We start from the raw sequence: 20,000 nt of genomic DNA on the forward strand, positions 1-20,000 counted from the left end.
CAATATAACAAAAAATTTTGGAAGGTTGTAGCATTTATCATTTTTTGAAATATTTGCATATAAAGTACGATAAGTACGAAAAAAAAACTACGATCGGTCAACTTTGACTCAACCGAAAAGGTCAAAAAACGCTTTTATAACATAAAAATCTTACGAGTATAGTATTATTCAATCATTTATCTTCATTTTAAAACATATTGCAAGTCTCTACAGTAACTCGATTTTGTGATGAAAAAAAATCTCTTCCGCGCGCCGATTCTCGGCCAAAATCTCGGAAACGCGTAGTCAATTTTTCTCCTAATATTTAAGCCTTTTCAAATTTAAACTAGGTTTATATGGAAATGTGCGCAAACCATGCACAAATAAATTTTGAAAGGTTGTACATTTTATTTTTGAAATATTTGCTAAAAGTACATAAGTACGAAAAAAAAACTACGATCGGTCAACTTGACTCAACCGAAAAGGTCCAGAAAACGCTTTTATAACTAAAAATCTTTACGTAGTATTCAATCATTTATCTTCATTTTAAAACTATTGGCAATCCCTAGAACAGTATGTTATGGTGAATTTTTGAAAATAACATACCCCTCCGCGCGCATTCTCGACCGAAAATCTCGGAAACGTAGGTCCCCTTCTCCTAATATTTGAGCCTTTTCATATTACTTTTTTTTTAGAGGTTTATATATGGAAATGTGCGCAAAGACATGCACAATATAACAAAAAATATTGGAAGGTTGTAGCATTCATCATTTTTGAAATATTTGCATATAAACTACGATAAGTACGAAAAAAACTACGATCGGTCAACTTTGACTCAACCGAAAAGGTCAAAAAACGCATTTGTAACATAAAAATCTTACAGTCTAGTAATATTCAATCATTTATCTTCATTTTAAAACAAATTGCAAGTCTCTAGAACAGTATCTCGATTTATGGTGAATTTTTGAAATAAATATTTTTTTCCCCTCCGCGCGCCGATTCTCGGCCGAAAATCTCCTAAACGCGTAGGTCACATTCTCCTAATATTTGAGCCTTTTCATATTACGCTTTTTTTAAAGGTTTATATAGGGAAATGTGCGCAAAAACATGCATAATATAACAAAAAATATTGGAAGGTTGTAGCATTTCTCATTTTTGAAATATTTGCATATAAAGTACGATAAGTACGAAAAAAACTACGATCGGTCAACTTTGACTTCAACCGAAAAGGTCAAAAACGCATATATAAACATAAAAATCTTACAGTCTAGTAATATTAAATCATTTATCTTAAATTTAAAACATATTGCAAGTCTCTAGAACAATATCTCGATTTATGGTGAATATTTGAAAAAAATATTTTTATTCCGTCCGCGCGCCGATTCTCGGCCGAAAATCTCGGAAACGCGTAGGTCACATTCTTCTAATATTTGTGCCTTTTCATATTACGCGTTTTTTAGAGGTTTATATATGGAAATGTGTGCAAACACGTGCACAATATAACAAAAAATATTGGAAGGTTGTAGCATTTATCATTTTTGAAATATTTGCATATAAAGTACGATAAGTACGAAAAAAACTACGATCGGTCAACTTTGACTCAACCGAAATGGTAAAAAAACGCATTTGTAACATAAACATCTTACAGTCTAGTAATATTCAATCATTTATCTTAAATTTAAAACATATTGCAAGTCTCTAGAACAATATCTCGATTTATGGTGAATATTTGAAAAAAATATTTTTATTACGTCCGCGCGCCGATTCTCGGCCGAAAATCTCGGAAACGCGTAGGTCACATTCATCCTAATATTTGAGCCTTTTCATATTACGCTTTTTTTAAAGTTTTATATATGGAAATGTGCGCAAAAACATGCACAAAATAAAAAAAATTATTGGAAGGTTGTAGCATTTCTCATTTATTTTATATTTGCATATAAAAAAAATATTTTAACAAAAATTCGACATTCGGTCAACTTTAACTCGTTCGAAATGGTCAAAAACTGCATTTGTAAGCTAAAACTCTTACAGTATCGTAATATTCAATCAGTTTCCTTCATTTTGAAACAAATTGCAAGTCTGTATAACAATATTTCGATTTATGGTAAATTTTTTAAAAAATTATTTTTTTACATCCGCGCGCTACGAATTCATGCATCATTTTTTGTGATAATATTTTCTCTGTGTTGCTTTATCGTTTTACAATGTGTTATATATCAAAATGATTGCAATTTAGTGCACATTACAACGAAAAAAAAAAAGTAACTTGTTACCTCTAACCGTTTGGCGCACAGCGTGATTTGAATACAATTATATATGAAATTTCGTTTTTGCGCTATCATATATCGCATTATTTATATATGATAATGATAGTTTTTTTCATTTCTGATGGTTACGTACTAAACTTCAAGCAATGACAAAAAAAGGAGCCAAAAATGAACTCTTAATCTTACGCGCTCACTCTCAAACCCCTCCGGCACACGGGAGTCATTTTTTTATTTACCGCTCCGGCGTTTAAGGGTTAATTTCTCGATTTAATGTGGTTCGGATGCCACAATAAGCTGTAGGTCCCGTTGTTAGGTAATCAATTGGTTCCTAGCCACGTCAAAATACCTAATCTTTCGGGACAGCCCTAGGAGAGCTGTTAATCAGCCCAGTCGTCTGGTTAAACTATGATATACTTAAGTTTTTATCCATAGGTATCAACAATCTAACCACTCAGTAAATGACTGACTTCATGACAGAATGATACCATCCCAAACGGTTCATGGTATTTATCCTGGAATGAGCTAAAATACTAAGAAATAATCAAGGAGTTAGCATTACGAGTCTGCTAAGATGCTCCTACAGGAGATCCTGAAGATACAGCCATGAACACTCACTTTAATTGCTTAGGGAACACAGGAAAAGTATCCAGAACCCTATTCACTGTTCCCAGTGATGATCTGTCTATCAGCCTTCCAGTTCTGCCCCGTTGCTGTGCAAATGTTTTATTTTTTGGCTTTCGATGAAAATGTTGAAACACAGATTTCCATATTTGGACAAGAGTGGACTGAACTCATCCTGGCAGCAGGATGGAAGTGTATGAAATCCAACAGTGAGCAGGCACCTCAGCCACATAGAAAACTCTGCTACAAAAGGCGGCCAAGAAATGAGTTACTGGTTTGTTTCCAGAGGCTACGGAGATTGAAAGATGCCTTCAGCACTCACTGCAAAAAAAATGGACATTTATATATTGCGTGAAATAAAAAAAAAGAACAATGCAACGTTAAAGTTCACTTATGGGGAATGAAAACAAAGTGGCAATTGTACCAGAGACGAAGACAGAGCATGATGACACAGTAACTGATGAAAGAGAGAACACTAATAGACACTTCAGCATTGCAGCTAAATCATTGGTTATTTTGTACAGAAACATACTGGTATGCGTGGGAAGGTGGCTAATAATATGATTATTATTAATAATAAATACATTCTATCTGTCTCTCCTGACTAAGAATAATAGTAACATATACAAAACTAGTAGCATATTCAAGTTTGTTTGTTTGTATGATGTTTTTACGTTGCATAGAACCAGTGGTTATTCATCAACGGGACCAACGGCTTTACGTGACTTCCGAACCACGTCGAGAGTGAACTTCTATCACCAGAAATACACATCTCTCACACCTCAATGGAATGTCTAAGAATCGCACTTTCTGCCACCGAGATACTATTTTCAGTAGCTTACAACATGCGAATATTCATCATCAGGGTCTATTCGGTAATTTGGGGAGTTTTCTTACAATGTTTGGTTGGGGCTTTTCATTCTTTCACAGACTTGCTAGGCGTCTCAGGGAGTCGATTGTTTTCAGGATAATTGTTTTTCAAATAAGCATGTTTACAAAAGAAAAACGTATTCAATAAACGTGTTCTTTAGCCTTGAAATATGACTAAAACTGATAGTTGTAATCAAATCCCAATATATCAGAACAGAAAGCAATAAATTCATGCGTGACAGCCTGAGAAGGTCGGCACAGTCCTTCTCGTAGTCTTGTGAAATACGACCGAGTTTATTGCACTTGAAGAAAACACTTGCAATGTTTTTTCTACCAACATTTCTAATAATATGATTTCTCTTCAAAGTCAAGCAGCAAATCCTCTTCCAGTAAAAGGCTACATGATTTTCACCTCTTGTAAATAAACAAATGCCTGAATGACCTGGCAAGAGTTATGCTACAATTTGGGGTAGTTTTTATACATATTATTGTAGGTAACTGACGTTATTATTAATACCAACTGATGCTATTTTTCAGTTGAGCCTTATTGCTTCTTTGTCTCCATAAAATCCCAGTACCATTACAAGTATTTATTGCTCATAATGGCACTGGGACTTTGTGGACACCCTGTATGCTTGTTAACAGGATTACACTGAGAGTTGCAGGTGGATGCTGACTGAAATATTACAAAAGTTTCGTGATTGGAAAACACTGAATAAATGTTTGAGTAGAAATGGATGTAACCTTTGACCTTCTATGTGGGTCAAAATATGTTTTCCATTGTTTTCATTGTTTTGACATGTATGCGATAGATTCGTATTTGATGTCGTTACTCCGCTAATGAAACAGAAGTGCAAATTTGCTAATTGGTATTTAGCATGAATTGTCTGGACGTTCAACGACTTTGTCTATTTGTCCTTGAAATATGAATGGTTTCGTTTTACTAGTTATGATCAACTTACTTCCGACCGCTGATTTATGTATTACATTGGGCACAGAAATTGGTCGAATAATGCAATGGATATTTATTAAGGATTTCTTATTACACAGTGACGTCAAAGTCAGCGTTAAGGTCTAGGTCATACCTACGTAAACGTCAATGTCAAACAGGAACTTAAACTGGGCCATCACCTTTGAACTAAGAGAGACAGATAAATTAATGATGCCTCTTCGAAGAGTGAAATCATGGTCAATGTAAAGTTCATACTTATAAGTCAAAGGTGAAATAAGATTTTAAGGTAAAGGAGATAGAATGGTAAAGTCGGATTTGAGATGAGGGTTTCGTTCATTTGGTGAGATGTTTGTCCTTTGGGTGGCAGGAGTCTGCAATAAGGTTTGTCTTGTTGCTGGTAACTAGCAGTTAGATTTGGGGAGTGAGATCACTCGTCTTCTGAATCTTGCCCCTCTCTGGATGTTCTTGGCGAGATGAATGGCCAAATTTGAGAGAACCAAGGCTGTTTCCTAAAAGTGAGCATATTATATATATATATATATATATATATATATATATATATATATATATATATATATATATATATATATTACTATATATATATAATATATATATATATATATATGTGTGTATTATGCATATATGTATAATATATGCATATGTATACACACACACACACACATAGATAATATATTTCAAGAGCATCCAATTTATACATACATATACATATATTGTGCATCTTTCTCAGGATAAATCTAATGATTTTTGGCCAAAGTGTAAATCATTTCCAGGCATTATATAACGAAAATGTTCCCAGAAACTCAAAAGAAACAAGAAAAAAAAAAACAAGACGAGACAGACAATATGGCCGACTCGCGTCCTACGTTCTGCCGCTCTCTTGACACAAACAAAGGCATGAATAAGTCAAATGTTATTCCTCTATGGAGTGATGTTGGTCGCTTTAGATGCTCGAAAACTATTGAGTTGATTCTTTTCGGCATAAAAGAGGCCGACTGAAGCTAATGAATCTCTGCTGGAACTCCGGAAGTGTCATTAATCTCCAACCAAAGCCGGGGTCAATCCGCAAGGTTGAAACAAGGGCAGTTCGACTCATTTTCCATTATCCCCTGTGATTACCTGATGCCACGATACCCCTTGCAAAATTAAGCGCTCTCTCTCTCCTCACCTTTCTCTCTCTCTCTCTCTTTTGTGTGGATGTGTGTAGTATCTGGCTCATCGAGTTGAGGCCTGGAGAATATGTCAGCTGGTATTCCTGGGTAAATGGTGTCATGTGTTATGTATGGCTGTTATTTCACGTCTACAGGAATAATTCTCTGGCTATGTCTCTATGCCTCTCTCCTTATCCTTTCATATATATATATATATATATATATATATATATATATATATATATAGATATATATATATATATATATACATAGATATATTATATATATACCTATATATATATGATATATATTATATATATATATATATATATATATATATATATATATATATATATATATATATATATATATATATATGTATATATATGATATTATATATATATCATATATATATATATATATCTATATATATATAGATACGTATATATACATATATATACATATATATATATATATATATATATATATATACTATATATATCTATATATATATACTATTCTTATATTATGAAATATATCTATATCTATATATATATATACGATCTATATATATATATATACTATATATATATATATATATATACTAATGATATATTTTATATTACTATATATTAAGAAATCTATATATATATATATATAGGGCTATATATATATATATATATATCTACTCTATATATATGATATATATATATATATATATATAGCTATACATATATATTATATATATGCTACTTTCATTTCAATGCATGTTTTCCCCTCTTTGAAATGTCATGTAGATTGTGCAACATTTTTTCAGATTCCTAGATAGCTTAGAATAGGATGTTTTAAAATGTGTGTTCAGATTTCACATTAACGTGTTGTAAAAGAATATATATATAACATAAAGAGAGAGATCTTTGTCTTTTCAAAGCTACAAATGTTTTAACTTTTCTTTCAGCACGTGTGATAACGAGCGAGCTAGAGTTTCTGCGTTGTTGTCAAAACATGTCAATTTTAATTGTTGCCCAGCCTCCGTTTCGGTCGGGTATGCGTCTTTCTTTTTTTTTAAACATTATTTAATGTTCCCAGAGACCCGGGAAAGCAGATTTCATTATCACTCTAGAATATACTGGTGGTGTTAGGGATATATTTTGTTAGGACAGTGACCATATAATTTTGTTTTGCATTTATTGTATTGAATTGTAAGTTGATAACTTAGAGGAAAATGGCTCAGTTCAATGTTCAGGAATTTTTAGCAGCCCCTTCCGTCAAGTTTTGTGTCTGAAACCACTCTGTCTAGAGCACAGTGGAGCGCTTTAGCAGAGGCATGTGGTGGTTATGTGTCTACTAGTATGGTAAAGGCACAAATAAGATGTATTGCTATGGAATCATTGATAAACTCTGGTAGAATAACTGATGAAGATGAGTTAGAATTGGCTCAAGAGTTGTTGAATGTAGCACGTGCTGATCTCATAAATAAGCAAGCAGAAAAGAAAGAGAAAAGTGATGCAGAGTTAGAGCTTAGACGCATTGAAGCAGAAGAGGATTTGATTAAGCTAAAAATGCTTGCTGAAAGAGAGAGAATGCAAGCTGAAAGAGAAAGAATGCAAGCTGAAAGAGAAAGAATAGACAGGGAAAAACAAGAAAGAAGAGAAAGAGAAGAAGAAAAAGCAGCAGAAGAGGAAAGAGAAAGGATAAAAGAGGAAAGAGAAATCGCAAGACATGAAAGGGAAATGGAATTGATAAGAGCTAAATCCACATTACCTGTAACACCGTCTAACCCTAACCAAGGTAATCAAGATCCTGTATTTGATGTAGTGAGAGTACAGAAGTTAATCCCTAAGTTTACTGAAGAAGCTCCAGATGAGTTTTTTGATCACTTTGAGAAAGTGGCTTCAGGTATGGGATGGCCAGAGGATAAATGGTCAGTTTTGCTACAAAGTGTCTTAATTGGTAAAGGGAGAAGTGCTTATCTAGCCTTAACAGCTGATCAGTGTAAAGACTACAAGGTACTTAAACACAGTGTGCTACAAGTTTACCAGATGACCCCAGAGTACTACAATGAGAGATTCAGAAATTTGAGAAAAGATGAGAAGGAACATTCTTAGATTATGCTTACAAAGTGAGAAGTGTTTCAAACGTTGGGTAGAAGCTGCTAAAGTTAAAACTTTTGATGAGTTAGAAGAGTTACTTGTTCTTGAACAGTATCTTAAGGGAATTCCTGAACATATAAGAGCTTATTTAAGAGAGAGAGAAGTGAAGAAACTTGACAAAGCCGCTACACTCAGTGAAGATTACAATATAATCAGTAGCAAGCGTAATTACAATGTCAAGTACCAGAGTCAACAACACCCAGGTTTTAAGTCTTATCCAAATAATAGGAACAAATTTAATGGGAAACCTACCAGTGATACAAGAAGAGTACACAAGGTAATACAGCTCAGCAAACTAATGTGAAATCCTCATCCAGTTTTTCAAGACAGTTACAGAAACAATAATCGTTGTCTGTTTCAAGTGTTGAAGAGTAGGACACTACAGTCAAGAGTGTTACCGGAATCAACAGCAGTCAAAGCCAGTTGGTCAAGTTGTAAAAGGTGACCAGGTGAAACAAACTACGAAGAGCAGTGTGGGAAAGAATCAGACTCCAGAGAAGAATAAAACTAAACAAGCTGAATGTTTAGCAACCAGTGGAAATGTTACCTCAAGCAGTGAGTGGCTAAGCAGTGTGGAGGCTTTTAAGCCATATATCTATGAGGGTATGCTGTCAACTCAAGAAGGAAGTATGCAGGTACCAGTCAAGATATTAGGTGATACAGGGAGTAACCATAGTGTGGTAGTACGTGGTTCTCACCCTCAGTTGGAGAAGAGTCTCACAGGAGATTCAGTTATTTTGAAGGGTATAGGAGGAGAGGAAGTAACTCCTATATGCCGCTTACACCTGTCATGTGAATTGGCGACAGAGAATGTTGATTTTGCTGTAAAGGACTCACTAGCTATGGAAGGTATACATGTTCTGTTGGGGAATGAAGTTGGTGGTATGCCATTTATTCCTTGCCCTGTAGTGACAGACAAACCATTGAGGATTAGTTGGAGAAGAATAACCCCCACCTGTTTCCTAGTTGTGTAACTACCAGAAGTATGAAGAGGACTACGACTGTAAGTGAAGAAACTGAGGATTTACACACCCAAGAAGGATCAAGTGAAGGATCTTTGTGCTTAGAAGAATTATTCCAGGGAAGTGAAGTTTCCCATAGTGCTGACCAAGAAGAGATTTCCCAAGAAGATGAAGAAGACGACGATGACGAAGAAGAAGAACCTGATGTTCCTGAAGAGACTCCGAGTAGTCAAAGTGTTACTGAAGACAGTAGTGAAACTACAGTAGCTGAGTTAGCAGATATTGAGAATTCAACCCTTGAAGTTGGTCAAGTGACAAGAGAGAAGCTGATGGACTTGCAGAAGAAGGATGCATTGTTAACTGATTTGTTCTTCAGAGTTGTTGATCGAGAAGAGATGCAACAAACTCCTACCTGTTACTATCTGAAGGAAGGTTTGCTGATGAGGAAGTATAGACCTACAAATATACCAGGAGATGCTGTATGGGGCGAATATCATCAAATTTTGATTCTATATCCATTGAGAAAGCAAGTGGTTGCAGTAGCTCATGAGTCTGGACATATGGGAATCAGGAAGACTTTGGAGAAGATCATGAAATATTTTTTCTGGCCTGGACTTCACAAAGATGTTAGCAGGTTTTGTCGTGAGTGTCATACCTGCCAGATAGCTGGAAAACCGAATGAAACCATCAAGAAAGCCCCCGTACAACCTATAGAAGTTAGAGGAGAACCCTTTAGCAAAGTGATTATAGACATGGTTGGACCATTGCCGAAGACAAAGAAAGGAAATGAGTATTTGTTGACATTAATGTGTCCTGTGACAAGGTATCCAGAAGCAATCCCTGTTAGAAACATATCTGCCAAGATAGTTGCTAAAAAACTTGTGGAGTTTTTCTCAAAGTTTGGAATACCAGAAATAGTACAAAGTGACAGAGGAACAAACTTTACTTCAAAAGTTATTCCAGGATGTGATGAATTGTTAGGAGTGAAACAACAGTTATCCACTGCCTATCATCCAGAAACTCAAGGTGCCTTGGAAAGGTTCCACCAAAACATTGAAAAGTATGCTGACAAAGTATTGGTTCTGAGTCAGGAAGAGAATGGGATGTTGGTTTACCATTAATGTTGTTTGAAGTTAGGAGTGCTTATCAAGAAAGTATGGGATGTTCACCTAATGAGATGATTTTTGGAAGAGAAGTTAGAGGACCGTTGAAGATTCTTGCAGAAAATTGGGAAGAAAATCAAGAGGAAAGCCAAGGAGAGTATGTGAAGAATTTAAGGAAAAGGTTGAAAGAGATTAGAAAATTCTCTTTAGAAAACTTGAAAATTAGTCAAGAGAAAATGAAAAGGAGATTTGATGCTAAGACTAAGCTAAGAAGTTTTAGTGTTGGTCAACAAGTGTTACTGTTCTTACCTGTCAAGAGATTTCCCCTCACTAATAAATTTCAAGGTCCTTACAAGATAATTCAGAAGTTAAGTGATAGAACTTATGTGATTGAAACACCAGAAAGAAGAAGAAAACAAAGGAAGATACATGTGAACCTCTTGAAACCTTATTTCTCAGAAACTAAAACTGAAACTGTGTCAGTAACCCAGACAACTTTATCTACAGAAGACGATGATGGCTACGAATTGGGAACTGCAAGCAAGATGAATAATTCTTCAATTTTGGAATATTTGGAGGATAAACTGAAACATCTGAGTGTTGAACAAGGTGAAGACTTAAGTGAAGTAATTAGAAGTTTTCCAGAAATTTTTTCAGATGTGCCTAGACGTACTGATCTGACCAAGCATGAAATCAAGATTCAAGAAGATGGAAAACCTTTCAAGCAAAGAGCCTATCGCTTATCACCGTATCATTGAGATGTTTTGAAGAAAGAAGTTGAGTATTTGCTGCAACATGGATTAGCAGAACCCAGTTCAAGTCACTTCAGTTCTCCATGTGTGTTAAAGAAACCGGATGGTTCATTTAGGATGTGTACTGATTATAGGAAGCTGAATTCTGTCAGTGTGGCTGATAATTATCCTTTGCCTCTTATAGCTCAGTTACTTGATAATATTGGGCAAGCCAAGTTTGTTTCCAAGATAGACTTGTTGAAAGGATATTATCAAATTCCCTTAGATGAGAATGCGAAGCTGCTGTCAGCTTTTATTACTCCTTTTGGACTATATCAGTATACTGTTCTGCCGTTTGGTCTGATGAATGCACCCGCAACATTTCAACGAGTGATGGATCAACTGCTAGGATCAATAGAAGGAGTAGGTGTATACCTAGATGACATCGTGATTTACTCTACAACGTGGGAAGAACATCTGAAGATTCTGAGGAAAGTTTTCAAGAAACTACAAGAAGCAGGATTAACAGTCAACTTAGAGAAGAGTGAGTTTGGAAAGGCAACTGTACAGTATCTTGGGTTTGAAGTTGGGAAAGGCCTTCTTGCTCAGTAAATGCTAATGTAAAAGTATCCGTAAGGCTACCCCACCTACTACCAGGAAACAGCTACAGAGATTTTTAGGCATGGTTGGTTTCTATCGTCGTTTTTGCCCAAATTTCTCAGCCGTAGTAGCTCCCTTGACAGACTTAACTAGTCCCAAAGCTAAGTTTATTTGGACTCCAGAGTGTCAAGAATCCTTTGAGAAGGTAAAAGCCATTTTAACTTCAAGACCAGTACTTCAAGCTCCAGACTTCGACAAGAAATTTGTGATACAAGTTGATGCGTCAGACTGTGGTGTTGGAGCTGTTCTACTTCAAGAAGATGAAAATAATATCTACCATCCTGTGTGCTTCATGTCTACAAAATTGAAAAAACATCAGAAAGTATACTCAACAATTGAAAAGGAAACTTTAGCCTTAATCATCGCATTGAAAAAATTTGAAGTGTATGTGAATAGACCTAGGAATGAAGAAATTTTAGTGTTGTCCGATCACAATCCACTATCATTTATCCAGAAAATGAAAAACCATAATCAAAGACTGACCAGGTGGTCTTTGTGCCTGTAACAGTATAACTTAAGAGTGCAGCACATTAGTGGCAAAAACAATGTAGTTGCTGATTATTTATCTCGTTGCGAATCGTTGGATTCAACACCGTGATAAAAAATCATCTGGGGGGAGGTATATTATATATTGCTACTTTCAAAATGCATGTTTTCCCCTCTTGAAATGTCATGTAGATTTGTGCAAGCAATTTTTTCAGATTCCTAGATAGCTTAGAATAGGATGTTTTAAAATGTGTGTTCAGATTTCGCATTAACGTGTTGTAAAAGAATATATATATAACGTAAAGAGAGAGATCTTTGTCTTTTCGAAACTACTAGTGTTTAACTTTTATGTCGACACTTTAAGATTAGAGGAACTCAGAGATATCCCGTTGCTTTCCTAAATCTGTCAATGCGTCTTGATAAGCGATCTCAAATCTTCACTTGTGTTTTGGAGAATCTGTCATCGTACGTGATAAGACTTCTTCGTCTCGTTCGAGTAGAGTACGTCTTTTTTTTTAACAGACTCGTCTTGTACGCGTATGCTTTAATCAAAGCCTCGTGCATGTTACATATTTCTTTATGAAGATTGCATCAGATTTCCAAGCTACTGGAAGCTTTCGTGTCAAGAACATTTCTGTATCATCTGCCTAGTCGAATTTCCATAAAGGAAGAGATTTCATTCGATCATAGAACCTCGAGGCAGTTAGATCTCCCTCTCTCTCTCTCTCTCTCTCCCTCTCTCTCTCTCTCTCTCTCTCTCTCTCCCTCGACATCGAGATTATATTAACGTAACGTAAATTGGTCACTCGTAACATTTTAGAATTTCATGTTTGATATTTCTTAGAATTTATTTAGTGTTATTTAGTTTCTTTTGTGGAATCTGAACAGACATTATTTCGTAACGGCGCCTGGTTTTTGTGAAAGTGTGAATCAAGCCTGCAGCAAAGCAAAGAAAGAAATTGGTATACCAAGGTAAAGTGTGTTATATTTTTATTAGTTGCAACTAATAATGGATAGGGAGTGTGGTTAACTAATAATTGTTAGGGACAGTGAATAACTAATAACGGATAGGAATGGTGTTTAACTAATAACTAATAATTGGTTTGGTAAAAACTGTTGGTTACAGTGTTTTTGAGTGAAAACTTTTACACTTTTACACATTGCTGATTTTTTTTTTGTCTGTTCCATTGTTTGTGCACTTATTCATTTTCTTATTGAAGTGTATCTTTTTATTTTATATTTTCATTTGCATTCATAATTTAATTGACTTGGTTATTTTCATTGCTTTATCATTGCACATTTAATTAAATTTAACACTTGTGAATTGATTTGCATTTACTTAGAATTCTTTTCAAATTTTATTGTTGTTTAGCACTTGTGAATTAATTTCAAATTTTCAATTATTGCCTAACACTTTTGAATTTCAATTAAATTAATTTTCTTGAACTTTGTGATAAATTAATTTTGATTTAATTTTACTTAATTTGATTCAAGAATTAATTACACTTTACTTTGTTTTCAAGTAACAGTAATTTTCCCTGATATTGTGAATTTCACTTATAAATTTTGAATTTAATAATAAATTTTTGTATTTAAAATTTTTATAAGTGTTTTCTTTATCTTACACCAGTATAAGTATATATGATTATGATTATATTGATGTTAGGTAGAACCATAGAGTGGTAATTGATTTGCTTTCCTTCAATTTTCTTGAAGTGACTTAGAACCAGGGAAGTACTTAGACTTTTGAAATCAGGGAAATACTTAGAGTTTTAAAGTTGTCGAAGGAGTGATGCCCTTTGATTAATTTAATTACTTACAAGATTACCTCACACCTGTTTTGATGTATTTAGTCTGACTTTCTGCAATAACGGTAAGTTGTTAAGGGATCACTGTTGCCTTTAGAGTATTCAGTCGTTTAAACGTGTTATGAGGGTTCAGGTGTCTGGCTTTTTGTGAGGTAATGTTTGATGCATGGTAACCAGATACTTGGCACTTCGTAACAATATATATATAGTACTGGTAATCTTCTTGGACACGAAGATAGGTTACTTAGTTGTATTCCAAAAGGAACATGAAAGCTGATTTTGTGAGGACATATATATATATATATATATAATATATATATATATATATATATATATATATATATATTATATATATATATTTGATTAACATGTAAGTCTTAGCAGAGAGAGAGAGAGAGAGAGACTGCCCTCATTTCCCAGTATGTTAGTTTCTGAGCAGAAATGTTGTCCATTTCCCACCTTGTCCGGCTGTGCTCCTTCCTCCAATCCAAGTGGCAGCCTTTTCCTTCCCAATCAGAGCAGCATTAGTCATGTCAGTTCTTGTCTTTCGAACCCAGACGGTCCTGAGAACATCGTGACATCCAAACGGGTGACGGTGGATGAGGGTGGCTCAGCTTCCGTCCTCTGTACAGCAGTTGGCCATCCTACACCGAACGTCACTTGGTACAGACAGGAGGATAACAGCAGGTAGGCAATCAGGTCAATGTCTTCAATGCTGAATAAACATTTCCCTGTATGTAGTATGGTTAGGTACGCCGCTCACTCTAAAGAGATGTTTGTTTGTCTGGTGTTTTTACGTTGCATGGAACCAGTGGTTATTCAGCAACGGGACCAACGGCTTTACGTGAATTCCGAATCACGTCGAGAGTGAACTTCCATCACCAGAAATACACATCACTCACCCCTCAACGGAATGCCCGAGAATGGAACTCGAGGCCACCGAGGTGGCAGACCAAGACCAAACCGACCACGCCACTGAGGCGCCCAGTGCCGCAATGAAATAGGAGTAACGATCCCCGGAAGCCGAGAGACAGAAGCCGAAATCTGAGCTGGAGAGCCAATTCAGGTGCAAATCCGGTTTGATCTTACAATATCCGCTGGCTCGCATATGAAACGGAGGAAGCTTTAGCCTCGACGGCATCAAATATTCGCGTCATTTTGATGCAATTTGACGTCCAGAAGATGAAATGAAATATTCAGTCTCGTTTGGGCGCTGAGTGACCTCTCCTGAATAAAGAAGGAAGGGCAGCGGTTTCCTCTTTAGCGGTGATTGAGAGGAAGAGAAGCCATGACTGAAATGCAACACACCAAGAAATAATGGTAAAAAGTCCCAATAAATGATCCGTAATCAACCATAAGTGCTATGTTAGCGATTTTATAAAACGATATATCAAAGTCAAAACGCCCTCATTAGATAAATGTACTTTATAGCCTGACATAGAAATGGATTTTCAGAAAAAATATACGTTTAGCTAAAGATTTCGTAAAATAGAAATGGATTTTAAAGAAAAATATACGTTTAGCTAAAGATTTTGTAAAATAACTTCCTTCTCGTAAACACATCAGATGGAAAACCTCAGAGAAAATAGTCACTTTGTTAGATGTTTCCGACATTTTTAACCGCGATTTTATAACATGAGATCTGTTCTTCATAGATTTAATGCTTTGATAAACTCCCTTTCCTTAAAATGAAACCGCAACTTTATATATTAATTGTTCTTTTTCTGGCAATACAAATTTCAGCTTATAACTTTCAACTTTTCTAAATAACACGTAGCCAAAGATTTTCTGGTGTTTGCAATCACATTCTCAAATCCCTGAATTTTAGTAATAACTCCTTGATTCCAGTTTTGACGTTTTTGTTGATTATTTTCCACCATGCAAAACCAGAATACCTCGGGTAGAATTGCTGTCCAAGTAAATCGTATTAATCAAAATATCGAAAGCAGATGGTATTGACAGCGACTGGTTTTTTGTCACGTAAAAAAAAGTATTAAAACAAAGGCTTCCTCTATCTGGCAATAAATTTGGCTTCACCCCATGACGAAATCATTTATACGCGGAAAAGCAGACCATGTAAAATTTGTGAAATATATGACACAATGGTCTTTGAAATAGGGAAAATATATAAAACAACGCTCTTTGAACCAAACAAAAACTTCTTTCAGTTTTCTTCTGAAGATGGAAAAAGAAACCCACAAGATAACCGAGTATAACTTGTTTACTTGTAAGCATTTACATGGCAATAACACTCGAGTGCTTTCAGACTCCTGTGGCCTGAAAGCACTCGAGTGTTAATGCCATGTAAATACTTACAAGTGAACAAGTTATACTCAGTTATCTTGTGGGTTTCTTTTTCCACAATGCTCTTTATGGTTGCCCTGTGTTATGACCTAAGTCTGCCATTTGTTGAGAAGCAGGAGACCTTATGTAACCCCAGAGAATTTCGTGATGTCTTGCAGCAACTCCGAGGTTCTCTCTTGGGGCATCGGCGAAGCCAGACTCTCGATCGAGGGGGCGACCAGAGCAGACACGGGATTCTACCTCTGCCTCGCCTCCAACGTCGTCTCCAGGGCGGAGCCCGTTCGCGCGGCCGTCGTCGTGACTCGTAAGTAATGTTTCTCTTCTAAATCTCTTCTTTATCTACTGATTAACATGAGTGGTTCTCAGTCAATGGCAATAAGCTAAACTCTATTTTTATCCACTGATTAACACGAGTGGTTCTCAGTCAATAGAAATAAACTACTCTTGTTTATCCACTGATTAACATGAGTGGTTCTCAGTTGATGGTATTAAGCTAAGTACTTTTTATCCACTGATTAACACGAATGGTTCTCAGTTAATAGAAATAAGCTGCTCTTGTGCATCCGCTAATTAACACGAGTGGTTCTCAGTCAATGACAATAAGCTAAACTCTTGTTTATCCAATGATTAACACGAATGGTTCTCAGATGATGGCAATAAACATTTTGGTTAGGTGTGAAGTGCCGTTAAGTGATCAATTTCAGTTAATGGCTTTATTCTTCTTTAGTTAACTTGCCTCATTTCCATCCTGATATTTAGTGTGTTTTTACCGATGTATGTATTGTTGCTTTGGTGCAGTAGCTTTAAAATATCTTTCCTTTGCCAACTGACATACAACGCCTTTTGTAATGGAGGAGTTGCTTGGCAACTCGTGACAAGTGTGAATTCGTATATTCGTATTTTTCTTAAATATTACCTTTCACTCATTCGCATACAAAACTGGCATTCTTTCTATTACATACCTTAAGGATGCATCATCATCTTTCTGTATTTATAATAGATCATCGAATTCAAGACAGTGAAAGGATGTGTAGCCTCCTTCCATCTGGGCAATTTTTTTTTTTTTTTTTTTTTGTCGGAGAGAGAAATAAGTGTCCCTCATCACTTTTACGTATTCGTCAAATGTCTGTGAATTCGTAATCCATTACAACAAATTTGAGCATCACTGGACAAGTCCGTCTTTTCTCTCGAGTCTAACAGTCATCACAGTTTTCGTTGATTCTTCCTCTTCCATCCACTCAGTTTTATCCTTCCTTTTCCTTCTGCAGAAACTCCAGAGGTTCCCGACGAAGTGGAAGAAGGCGCAGAAGAGTCCTACCTGAGTCCCTGGGCTCACTTGGGGGGGACGGCCCGCCTGGAGTGCAGCGTGAAAGCCGCCCCTTCGCCCACTTTCAAGTGGACCATCAACGAGGACCGAGTTCTGCTAAATGACCGGAAGTATTTCATAAGGGTGCCTGAGGTGAGAGGGGCTCCTCCTCCTCTCCTCCTCCTCCTCTCCTCCTCCTCCTCCTCCTTTCATTAGTCTGGGCGTTTTTGCATTTCGTGACGGGATCTAGGTATTATTTTGGTCGCTGAACAGAGCTGAAGTAGGGTTTGCTGTGTAGAGATATAGAAAGTAGGCCAAAGGCCAAGCACCAGCATCGACAATGCAGCGTCTATTCAATGCGTTGCCAGCTCATCTGAGGAATATATCAGGAGTGAGCGTAGATGTGTTTAAGAATAAGCTCGACAAATATCTAAACTGCATCCCAGACCATCCAAGATTGGAAGATGCAAAATATACCGGAAGATGCACTTGCAACTCTCTGGTAGACATTAGAGGTGCCTCACACTGAGGGACCTGGGGCAACCCAAACAAGTTGTAAAGTCTGTAGGTAAGGTAATGGGCCGATGGTGAGGTCATTCAACGCTACGAGGAAAATTGACAGAGCAAAGGTTTGAAAGGTGTAACAGGAGGAAAACCTCGCATTAACTGTATGGTGCAATGGTTAGAGAGAGTGAAAAGTAAGGTGGAAGAAATACAATATGGAAGGCGGTACAGTAAAAATAATGAAAGAGAATAGAACAGCATAAAATATGTTTAAGAAATGCACAGGTAAACAGTGAAATTTTTTGCTTATGTCAGTGTTGCTAATCATACGTTCAACATGGTATGTTGAGCATCAACCCTCCAATCATCAAATATACCAAACTGCAGCCCTCTAGCCTTAGTATTGTCTATTTCTGGGGAAGGGCAAAAGCATAATTTATTCTTATAATGCAATGCAAAGAAACTTCACTAATTAGTTTAATAAAAGAAAATTTCTGTATAAAACTGATCCTTTACTTCAAAAAGAGCAAAGCTGTCTAATGTTTAAAAGCGTTCTTGAAAGACGGGGAAAAGGAAACGGGGTTAGCCGAATATTTGTAAAATTCGACCTGTCACTCAAAAGGGATGAACGAATCCTCCTATGAATCTTTGTCAGGTGGAAATACTTGGTTTCCAGCCGTTTGTATGTTCGTATGTACTTTCCTGTTAGTATATGTTATGATTTTCCACCACTCTGTATCAGTCCTCTGAAGATGACTTAGTTAGCAATATAGCAAACACCAGTTGCATTTACAACCGTTTCTCATTTTGTCCCGGCGGTGAACAACATACAAAATGACTTGTTAGAGTATTATAAATATATATATATATATATATATATATATATATATATATATATATATATATATATATATATATATATATATATATATCCATTAAGCTACAATTGTCCTTTTAATATCCAATTCGATCTACCTCGGAAATAATATATTTTAATTTATGTTACCGAGGTTAAATTTTTTATTCGATAATAATATTGTACTCTCGTGGATTCGAACCAGCGCACAGAGGAAAAATCAGGACTTTCGGTGCGCTGGTTCGAATTCACGAGAGGACGAAATTATTGTCAATAGATAATAGATTAATTCCGAGGTAGAACAAATTGGATGTTAACGGACATTTGTAGCTCAATCAGGTATATGAGGTTATAAAAATTCATGTATATATATATATATATATATATATATATATATATATAATATATATTAATATTATTATATATTATATATAATAATAAATATTAAAATATTATATTATAAATATTATAATATATTATTTATTATATATATAATATATATATATATATATATATATTATATATATATATTATAATATCATATATATATATATATATATAATATATATATAATAAATATTATAAATATATATATATATATATATATATATAATATATATATATAATAATATATATATATATATATAGTATATATATATATATAAATATTATAATATATATTATTATTATATATATAATAAATATATATATATTAATATATAAATATATATATATTTAATATGTATAATATGATATATATATAATATATATAATATATATATATATATATATATATTTAATAATATAAATATATATATTAATATATATATAATTTATTTATATATTTTAATAATATATATATAAGATATATATATATATATATATATATATATATATATATATATATATATTTATTTAAAATATAAATATATATATATATAATATATATAATATATATATAATATAATTATTATATTAATTATATATATATAATATTAATATTTATTAATAATTTATATTATTATATTAAATATATATATATAATTAATTTATTATAATATATATATTATATATAATATATATATTATATTATATAAATTTATATAATATAATATATATATATATATTATATAATATTTAATTTATATATATATAGTATATATATATATTTTATATAATATATATATATATATATTATAATTATATATATAATTAATATATTATATATAATATATTTATATATATATATTCTGGTTATATATATGTATA

General features: G+C 34.3%; 1 protein-coding gene across 1 annotated transcript in view; it reads left to right on the forward strand.

Annotated features, from left to right (window-relative positions):
- Nucleotides 1-20,000, forward strand: part of LOC135209815 (neurotrimin-like) — a 100,550-nt gene that overhangs the window by 78,918 nt on the left and 1,632 nt on the right. The window contains exons 3-5 of the mRNA XM_064242588.1: nucleotides 14,319-14,448; nucleotides 16,224-16,369; nucleotides 17,334-17,524. Of these exons, the coding sequence (XP_064098658.1) occupies nucleotides 14,319-14,448; nucleotides 16,224-16,369; nucleotides 17,334-17,524 (467 nt within the window). The remainder of the gene's footprint in view (nucleotides 1-14,318; nucleotides 14,449-16,223; nucleotides 16,370-17,333; nucleotides 17,525-20,000) is intronic.

This window comes from Macrobrachium nipponense, chromosome 38, assembly GCF_015104395.2.
Source record: "Macrobrachium nipponense isolate FS-2020 chromosome 38, ASM1510439v2, whole genome shotgun sequence".
In the NCBI taxonomy this organism is placed as follows: Eukaryota; Metazoa; Arthropoda; class Malacostraca; order Decapoda; family Palaemonidae; genus Macrobrachium; species Macrobrachium nipponense.